Source organism: Salmo salar, chromosome 01 (genome assembly GCF_965601325.2).
Source record: "Salmo salar chromosome 01, fSalSal1, whole genome shotgun sequence".
Taxonomy (NCBI): Eukaryota; Metazoa; Chordata; class Actinopteri; order Salmoniformes; family Salmonidae; genus Salmo; species Salmo salar.
Genome location: NC_138291.1, coordinates 146,127,085 through 146,136,989, shown reverse-complemented (window position 1 = coordinate 146,136,989; position 9,905 = coordinate 146,127,085). Strand labels below are relative to the sequence as shown.

Genomic DNA, 9,905 nt, shown 5'->3' with positions numbered 1-9,905 from the left:
ACAATCTGACAACACTCTGGATTTACTAATGGACAATCTGACAACACTCTGGATTTACTAATGGACAATCTGACAACGCTCTGGATTTACTAATGGACAATCTGACAACGCTCTGGATTTACTAATGGACAATCTGACAACGCTCTGGATTTACTAATGGACAATCTGACAAAGCTCTGGATTTACTAATGGACAATCTGACAAAGCTCTGGATTTACTAATGGACAATCTGACAACGCTCTGGATTTACTAATGGACAATCTGACAAAGCTCTGGATTTACTAATGGACAATCTGACAAAGCTCTGGATTTACTAATGGACAATCTGACAATGCTCTGGATTTACTAATGGACAATCTGACAAAGCTCTGGATTTACTAATGGACAATCTGACAACGCTCTGGATTTACTAATGGACAATCTGACAACGCTCTGGATTTACTAATGGACAATCTGACAACTCTCTGGATTTACTAATGGACAATCTGACAACACTCTGGATTTACGAATGCCGAGAGCGCACTTTGAATTTATGAAAACACCCGAAATCGCATTTGTTCTGCAAACAGGCTAGCAAGAGGTATCATAGCAACAGCATCAACTTCACGGTAGACAGGAGAAGCTCTAGTTACTGAAACGATACCGTTCATTTACAGTATACTAAAATGATCTAATAGTATATAGTATGTAGTATATACTCATTAAGTATGTAGTATACAGTATGTTAGTATGGGTATTCGAACACAGCTCCTGTCTTTGTAGTATTGTTGTTTTGTATATATTGCATATTTTACATTGTATTATATTAAAAGTGTTTTGCTAGTTTAGGATTTCACTATTTTGTAATTATTTATGATTGATGATATGATTGTAAATTGGTGTACAGTTCAGTTTAGGACTGCAAGAAACCAATAAAACTTACTACAAAAATAATCTGTACATGCATTTGCACAAGTGACAGGCAACTTCCAATTTATTATTCTATGCTACAATGGCGTTCTGCAAACAAACATTAGAGGTTCATTTTTATTTTCATTTTCTGATGCAGTACATATTCATACAGTTAGACATATTCAACATATTTCAATCAAATGAAATGTTTGTTAAATAAATCATAAAAAGCAGTAAAGAAAATAGGAGTGCAGTACACATTTAAATCATTACACAATTCAGGAAGTGTGCTTCATTTAACAAAGTCGAATGATAACTGACTTGAACGTATGCTACGAATATAATCTAATACTGTTAAATTTGTTGATAATAAACTAATTACAATTATACAAAATGTGCAACTAAAACTTCTAACTGATTTACTGTAGTCCTACATGTTCAGTGCCAATGTATACTTTCGAGGCGGTGTGTATAGAGGAATTCAGCATTAGTTTTTCTTTCTGTTTAGTAATAACTTTACTTTATAATTTGTAAACGTTTTGATAAAATATTTGGCATTCCTTTGCACAAATCAATGCATTGCAATTCATACGTTAAGCTACTCCTTGGATTTTTGCCTCGGAATGAATAAACACAAAAAGTAACAAAAGTTGTCGGCCAGCTGGACAGAGATGGTGGAGGGCTGCTGGATGGCGTTGCTGCTGGGCCCCTGGGATCCGGGGGGGGGGCTCACTTCAGGGGGATCTAGAAAGGAATACAGAAAAAGAGGGTGATTTTTGGAAAGAGGGGTGGATGGGTTATTAACTGATTTTGAACCAATTACCTTGTTATCCTGGTCTGACTGCTCCGGCTCCTGTTCCTGCTCCTGGTTCTGGTCCTGCTGTTTGGTCTTAGTTGGTCTCACAATCCAGGCTTGGAGGTTGAATTGTGGGATACGGTTGCAGTCGATGATACGGTTGGTCCCACGATTGGGGATCTTGAAAGGGTTACTGGTGACTTGTAGAATGCCAGTGTTGTCACACATGATCCGAGCCAGAGAGGCACAACTAAGGGCAGCCCTCTGTGCCGAGGTAAAGACGCCTGGGTTTTCATACCACAGCCTGTGGATCAACAAGCATGATGAGGACATGAAACACACATGCATACTCTGACTGACAAACACACACTCAAACAACCACTCCCTCTCACTCACACTCAAATATGCAAGCTCGCGCACACACAGACACACACACACCTGTCTCCCTGGCGAATCCTCTGGAACTGGGTAGCTATGAGGCAGGCGAAGAGAGGCCCGACACGGCCTCCTCGTACAAAGGGTTCAGCCACGCCCCCCATCCACACGTCAATGTTAGCTGGGGTGCCGTAGAGCTGCAGCAGTCTGCGGGCCAGGTCTTTGTTGTTCAGAACTACAGCCAGCTGAGCCTGGTTCCTAGGAGTTGAGAGTCCACAGAATTTACGCCAAGCATTGTAGCCTAGGTTGGGCGACAGAAAGAAAATAATTAGTGCATGGAACAGATTGATAGAGCTATATTGAGGAAGAGAGAGAGATGAAGGACATTTTAGAGTTGGTGTTCACATGCGTAAAGGATAAACTGTAATATGAGTATAACGGTATAGATGTATTTATCTGTGGTATCAGTATAGTTTGTAGAGGGGATAAGGCAGGTGTGTACCAGGCAGGCCATGGTCACGTCCCCGCTGCATGTTGAGGGAGCCCAGGTCCAGAGCCAGGTGTTGTACGAACTGGAAAAGTTTCTCCCTCAGAGCGTCCACCATCATGTGATCCTGGGTGTTCAGCTTAGCAGGCCGACCCACCAGACCTCGGATCAGAGGGTCGATACCACCTGAAGGAGGACAGAGAGAGAATTGAATATTTAAATGTTTATCCTTTTCTACCATCAAAGTTAATTAGTTAACAATTGGCAAGGGTTCTACATAGCATCCCTATGATTATCTCCCACCACTCACCCTCAAACACCAGCCTCCAGGGGGTGAAGAAGGCCTTGAACAGAGGCACACTGGGGAACTTGGCATTTTCCCTGTAGTTGCTATCCAGGCGGGACAACATGGGCTGGATGGCCAGGTGGGCAAAGCGGTATGCTGCTGTAGCAAACACGTTGGCAATGCTGGGATCAATCTTCTCATCGTAGCCAGGGTAACGGCCGAGCTGGCGGGCCATGGTGTCTGGGCCCACGATGTGCGGCAGGTAGTGCTGGAACACAAACACCTAGGAGGGATTGAAAGGAAGAGCGTGAGAGAGACACATTTGTAGATGTGTATGTGATAGGGAAGCTGTGTCTGTGAGAATATTCAAGAATATTTACGTGTAAGAATGAGAAGCAGAGGGAAAGAGAGTGTGTGTTAGAGAGTATACACTGGACGAGTAGCGGAGAGAAGGAACTGCCACCCTGAGTATCAGTGATATGTGTCTATTTGTGGTACCTGGGTGTAGGCACCCATGATCTTACGGGCCTCCTGATAGAGTGTCTCAGCATCCCATTGTGGGTTGAGGCGACGCAGGGCACGGGCCAGACGGTTGTGCTCTCGCATGAACATTGTATGAATAGATGTTAAGGCTATGTTCTCATCCACACGGGCATCACCTGGCAGACAGAGAATGACTTGTTTGTCTGTGTCTGGGCAGCTATTGTACATGACGGTTAAAGAATTGCTTTAATTAAAATGTGAAGTTACTGGAAGAAAATGTTGAGCCGTGGTCTCATTCTGTTCTTTAGACTTTCACTTAAATATACTGTACATTGGTCTATACTCCTCAAACAAACAGAGTTAAAATGCTAACCTGCAATAATGCAAAACGGGGTGCAACTTAGTATTAAGAAGATGGTCTACTTTTCAGACAAACAAAGTTAAAAGGCTAACCTGCAATGAAGCAGGGCACCTCCTTGGCATTGGTTTGGTTGGTGACTCTCTGACGGGTGGCACACATGTTACCCGTCACTTTCGTGAAGGGTAGCAGTTCACGGCCATTGTCTGTGAACTCTTTGTTGACACGCAGCAGGCCCCCATCGTTGGTAAGGTCACGGAGGTCACGCGCCAACCCCTCCTCAGAGCCGTACACCTGCCCCAAGTCCAGGAAGGCCGTAAGGGTATTGATCTGCTCCCTCTTGTTGGCCACGCCACCGAAATTGAAAGCAGACTCCCCTGTGCCGCACACGGGCGCTGATCGGAAGACCGGGATGCAGCTGTCTCGGCCAGTGGGCAAGCGTGGGTCTCTGGGAGGAATCTGGTCATGGAGGAAATAACAGACGTTGAAGACCTAATAATCCATGGACCATGGATAGAAAATGGCAAGATATACAGAGATGGCTGTATAGTCATAGTGCATGCTGTAAGTGAAGGCTGTGGGATGTGATGTGAGAGCTGTGACTGACCTGGATGGGGAAACAGGGTTCGGAGCGTTCACAGCTCTCGTCACAGTCCAGGCCGTTGCTATAGGAGCGGATGCTGGGGGAGAAGGGCGTGAACGTCAGGTCATGGTCATTCCACTGGCCAAAGAGGGTGACCATATGTGTGAACTCGCGATCGCACTTAACACCAGCATCATTGGTCGCCAGGATACGGTTAGAGACCTCCCTTACCTGCAAACACGGAGGGAAGGAGAGAAAGAGGGCAGAGGGAGAAGGATAAATACAATTATGTTACTTCATACATAACTTGTGGTAACATAGTAGCAGTTTTTCCAACTATATTTTTTGTCATCATACCAGAGGGAGTATAAAGTTGTTGAAGCGTGTGTTTCGCTCCCAGCCTCTGGGTCGAGAGACCCCATCGTCATACTGAGCAGGCAGCCAACGAGTGAAGGGTGTATTTGAAGCTCCAAGACGAGGGTACTTCCTGATAAGCATGAAGAAAATACACAGAAACTTCACTTGAGAAACTCAAGGGATATGGCTACATCTATTCACTCAGCCGACCTCAGACATAGTGTACACATAGTGAACTTCCCCTTACATTCCACCCTACACAACTTCTGTGTGCAAAGCTTTCAGATTGTTGCATGAAAGTATTAAACCCGCCATGCCCTGGTGCTCTTACAGGTTGTTGCAGACGCTAGTGGCTGTGCGGTACTTGTTAACGTTGGGTGTGGTGTGGCAGGAGGGTTTGCTGACACGAGCTGCACAGCCAGTTACCCGGACAATGGTGTCTAGCTCCTCTGGTGTGAGCAGGTCTGAGAAACAAGAGAGAGGGATAACAAAAACTTGTATGTGTACTTATTACGACAGTGTGTGCCTATATCTGAGTGAATATGTATTCTAAATTTCTCACGGAGTGAATGTGTGTGTATGTATGATGGTGTGTATTACTGACCTGTTGCGTTGAGCGAGCGTTTGTGCAACCTGTGCGTGCTGTGGACTTTCTCATGGATCAGTCTCAGGGTGTTCTCCAGGTAGTCTGCAGACCGTACAGCAGAGCGTGTGTCCCTGGCAGGCTGCTTCAGGAGACGCAGGACATCTGAGGGCCTGGTGGACTGCCCACGCACTCTCTCCAGACTCCTGACAAGAAGATGGAGTTATGAACAGAAACATGCTCCTGAGATTGAATAAAATCGCAGTACAGAGGCAGATTTAGTACTAATGCCATACAAACGTAATTCAATGTTTAACAGATGCCCCTCTTCCCTTCATCAAAAATAAAATACAAATCTGAAAAATGTAAAAGTTTTACTGAAAAATTGCATGGTTATATCAAACATTCGGTCCTAATTCTTCCATTGAAGAGATTCACAACTTCCTCTCTGATTGTGACAGAACTATACCTATTTTAGGCTCCCTCAAGAGGCTAGTAATTTCTTGATTAGGTTGCTCAGTGTTGAACTAAGAAGTTAACACGAGGGTCTATAATTTTTTCTCTCTAGCCTCACTTTAAAAAAAATCTGTTAAGCATTTCATTAAATCTGTATGGCCTAATAATTAGAAATGATGAGAAATTGAAATGATGAAACCATTATTTTCTAAAGGAAATACAAAAAGTAAAATAAATGGAAATAAAGAGGAATAAGAAAGACTTCCGTAGTGCAAATCCATCTGTTCGACTGAGTGAGACAATTTTGCTAAATGCACATAGTGACACTATTGCTGCTATCTACAAAGACAACTGTCAGGTTCACTCACTTTTCTCTGGAGTACTTGTAAGCTTCATCTACGAGTCTCTTTGCCTCCTCCACTGAACTTTGAATGAATGGGCTACCCAAGCTTTCCTCTGTAGACAGGTCTGGCTGGCTGAACATCAGGCACAACCCCAATGCCAGGAGGGAGGGAAACGGCTTCATCTCTGAAAAGCAAAAAGGGCTTCATCAGATCATCTTTCGAAAAACCATGCTGTACTCTGAAATGTCATGTGGCCCTTAGCTGTTTTTCAGATTGTGTGAGAGAGAACTTTTCAGAAAATACTACTTTTACACAATATTAATAACAGATTCATAGCACATGGATCAGAATTACCATGTATAACAGACAAAAAAATGGAACCTGATTAATAGACAAGAATGAAACATGCTGCATAAAAAGTGTATACAATTGTCTTACCTTTGTTTTAACAACTGTTGTTGTGAAGTCTTGTTGAGAAGTCAACACTTGCCTGAAGATGTATGGTGCTCTCTCTAACTATTCTATTTATAGTTAATGTTGCAAAGCCTCGCCTCCTGTCATCTGTCATTTCTGAGGTGTCTGACTGAATTATGCACAGTGCCTTCAGAAAGTATTCATACCCCTTGATTTATTCCACATTTTGTTGTGTTACAGTCAGAATTCAATCTACAATCTACCCATCTACACACATTACCCCATAATGACAAAGTGAAAACATGTTTTTTGAAATGTTTTAAAATGTATTGAAAATGAAATATAGAAATATCTCATTTACATACAGTAAGTATTCACTCCTCTGAGTCAATACTTTGTAGAAGCACCTTTCGCGGCAATTACAGCTGTGAGTCTTTTGGGGTATGTTTTTAAGAGCTTTGCACACCTGGATTGTATGATATTTGCCCATTATTCATTTAAAAATTCTGCAAGCTTTGTCAAGTTGATTGTTGATCATTGCTTGACAGCCATTTCAAGTCTGGCCATAGATTTTCAAGCAGATTTAAGTCAAAACTGTAACTAGGCCACTCAGGAACATTCAATGTCGTCTTGGTGACAAGCATACCCATAACATCATGCAACCACCACCATGCTTGAAAATATGAAGAGTGGTACTCAGTGATGTGTTGTGTTAGATTTGCCCCAAACATAACGCTTTGTATTCAGGACATTAAGTTTATTTCTTTGCCACATTTTTTGCAATTTTACTTGAGTGCCTATTTGATCATGGTATTTGATTCCCTGCAGGATTATTGTCTTGCTGTAGCAAGCTGACTCAAATTAAGATCCTACATCTATAGCTTTAGTCTGTTGTCATCATGCTTTTGCTTAATGTTGTTTCCACACAGAAACTGTTACTTGAGAAGCGACCTACATAGGGAAGTAAGATCATGAACTCTTAACATGACTAAGGTAATTAACATGACAATGGCAATTAACATGTCTACGGTAATTAACATGACTATGGTAATTAACATGTCTACGGTAATTAACATGACTAAGGTAATTAACATGGCCAAGGTAATTAACATGGCTAAGGTAATTAACATGACTAAGGAAATTAACCTGACTAAGGTAATTTACATGACTACAGTAATTTGAACTAAAACAGCCACACCAATGCTTTGGACCTGGTTAAGAAATTGAAACATTTTCATCCTGATTTCAGAGTGACACTTATTGATGTTATCATATGGAAGGTGCCAAGATTTATAGTTTTCTTCATTCGGTAAAGTTACATAGCCTAGACTCACAGGGGTATTCAACTCTGACCCTACGAGGTCCGGAGCATGCTGCTTTTCTGTTCTACCTGATAATTAATTGAACCCATCTATTGTGCCAGGTCTAAATCAGTCCCTGATTAGAGGGGAACAATAAAAACAAGCGGTGGAACCGGCTTCGAGGTCCACAGTTGAGTTTTAGAGGTAGAGGATACTTTGCAACATTATACATGAAGAAGAATTTATGGTATGTAGTATGCCATGCCTTTTTTCAACACAAGATACTATCATTATAGAATAGAAGAGGTCAACACACCATTAAAATAATGTAGCTATCTTAGTTATTAATGATGCAAGGGTTGCCTCATAACCCGCAGTCGGGCAGGTTTAGGGTCATGAAATATTATGTGGATGAGAATGATCGGTGGCGGGTGGGTGGCGGCTGGGTTGAATAAAGAGAAAACAATACCTTTTAAAAATCCATAAATGTATCATTTTTAGGCAATTTATAGGCTACATTTAGGTTTTTCTTTCATTATTTTAAGCTATCTGGCATTAGTACGTAAGCCTACGTATTGTTAGGGCCTAAAGGCGTTGAATGCTTTCCAGTCTAAACAGTTCGGAAGAGTTTGTACATATATTATGATGACATGTTGTGACATTATTGTTCGTTTTGGACTTCAGGCACACACCATTTTTTCTTGGACCAACCCGAAGTCGGTAGCTGAAGTCTAAGACCATTTCTTTGCTGATTGGTAAACAGTTGGGATTCTTCAGTAAAGTCTTTATTGTCATTCAATGAGAAATGACAAATTTTCATGCACATTTTTTTTATTGAGAAATACTGCACAAAACATCTTAGTTAGATGTAAAATTGCGCGACTAAGATCTCCTCTGCAAAAACGTCAAAAATAATGACAGATTTCTTGAGTAGGTTAGATTAATTGTGACGTCATCTCAAAATAGACAAACAATACTATTGCCGCTTTTTTCTCTCGGGAGTATGCTAGCACACTCGCTCTGTTCCCGTAGGTGACTTCGGCTAGCCGCCAGCCGAACTGAAGCATGCCTTAAATGTAGGCTATGTGCGCCAAATATACTACACGCAAATCGCCAATTGCTTTAGGGAATGGGCAGAAAAAGTTAACGTTGATCCAGAGGGGACAATGTCAGAGTTTAATTCAATATTAGAAAAGCTGTGAGTTAACCATAAAAAGAGGGAATGACTAGACTCCTAGTCTCTGCCGCTGAAAAACATCCCCACAGCATGATGCTGCCACCACTGAGCTTCACTGGGGAAGGTGCCAGGTTTCCTCCAGATGTGACACTTGGCATTCAGGCCAAAGAGTTGAATCTTGGTTTCATCAGACCAGAGAATCTTGTTTCTCATGGTCTGAGAGTCTTTAGGTGCCTTTTGGGCAAACTCCAAGTGGGCTGTTATGTGCCTTTTACAGAGGAGTGGCGTCCGTCTGGCCATTCTACCATAAAGGCCTGATTGGTGGAGTGCTGCAGAGATGGTTGTCCTTCTGGAAGGTTCTCCCATCTCCACAGAGGAACTCTAGAGCTATGCCAGAGTGACCATCTGGTTCTTGGTCACCTCCCTGACCAAGGCCATTCTCCCCCGATTGCCTAGTTTGGCCGGCGTGCCAGCTCTAGGAAGAGTCTTGGTGGTTCCAAGCCTCTTCCATTTAAGAATGATGGAGGCCACTGTGTTCTTGGGGACCTTCAATGTTGCAGAAATGTTTGGTACCCTTCCCCAGATCTGTGCCTCGACACAATCTTGTCTAGGCGCTCAACGGACAATTCCTTTGACATCATGGCTTGGTTTTTGCTCTGACATGCACTTTCAACTGTAGGACCTTATGTAGACAGTTGTGTGCCTTTCCAAATCACGTCCAATCAATTGAATTTACCAAAGGTGGACTCCAATCAAGTTGTAGAAACATCTGTAGGATGCTTAATGGAAACAGGAGGCAATTGAGCTCAATTACAAGTCTCATAGCAAAGGGTCTGAATACTTATGTAAATAAGGTATGTCATTTATTTTTTGCAAACATTTCTTAAAACCTGTTTTCGCTTTGTCATTATGTGTATTGCTAAGGAAAAAAATGCATGTAATCAATTTTAGAATAAGGCTGTAACGTAACAAAATGTGGAAAAGGTCAAGAGGTCTGAATACTTTCTGAAGGCA

General features: G+C 42.2%; 1 protein-coding gene across 1 annotated transcript; it reads right to left on the bottom strand.

Moving 5' to 3' along the window:
- Window positions 1-1,012: 1,012 nt before the first annotated feature.
- LOC106564853 (eosinophil peroxidase) lies at window positions 1,013-6,574 on the bottom strand. Its single transcript, XM_014131319.3, has 13 exons — window positions 6,438-6,574; window positions 6,024-6,183; window positions 5,221-5,405; window positions 4,948-5,080; window positions 4,617-4,746; window positions 4,284-4,490; window positions 3,772-4,135; window positions 3,334-3,494; window positions 2,860-3,118; window positions 2,565-2,735; window positions 2,126-2,363; window positions 1,715-1,991; window positions 1,013-1,635 (listed from the first exon to the last, which is right to left on the bottom strand). Exons 2-13 carry the CDS (start codon window positions 6,179-6,181, stop codon window positions 1,621-1,623), a joined length of 2,298 nt encoding a protein of 765 aa, XP_013986794.1. The 5' UTR covers window positions 6,182-6,183; window positions 6,438-6,574; the 3' UTR covers window positions 1,013-1,620.
- Window positions 6,575-9,905: the final 3,331 nt, after the last annotated feature.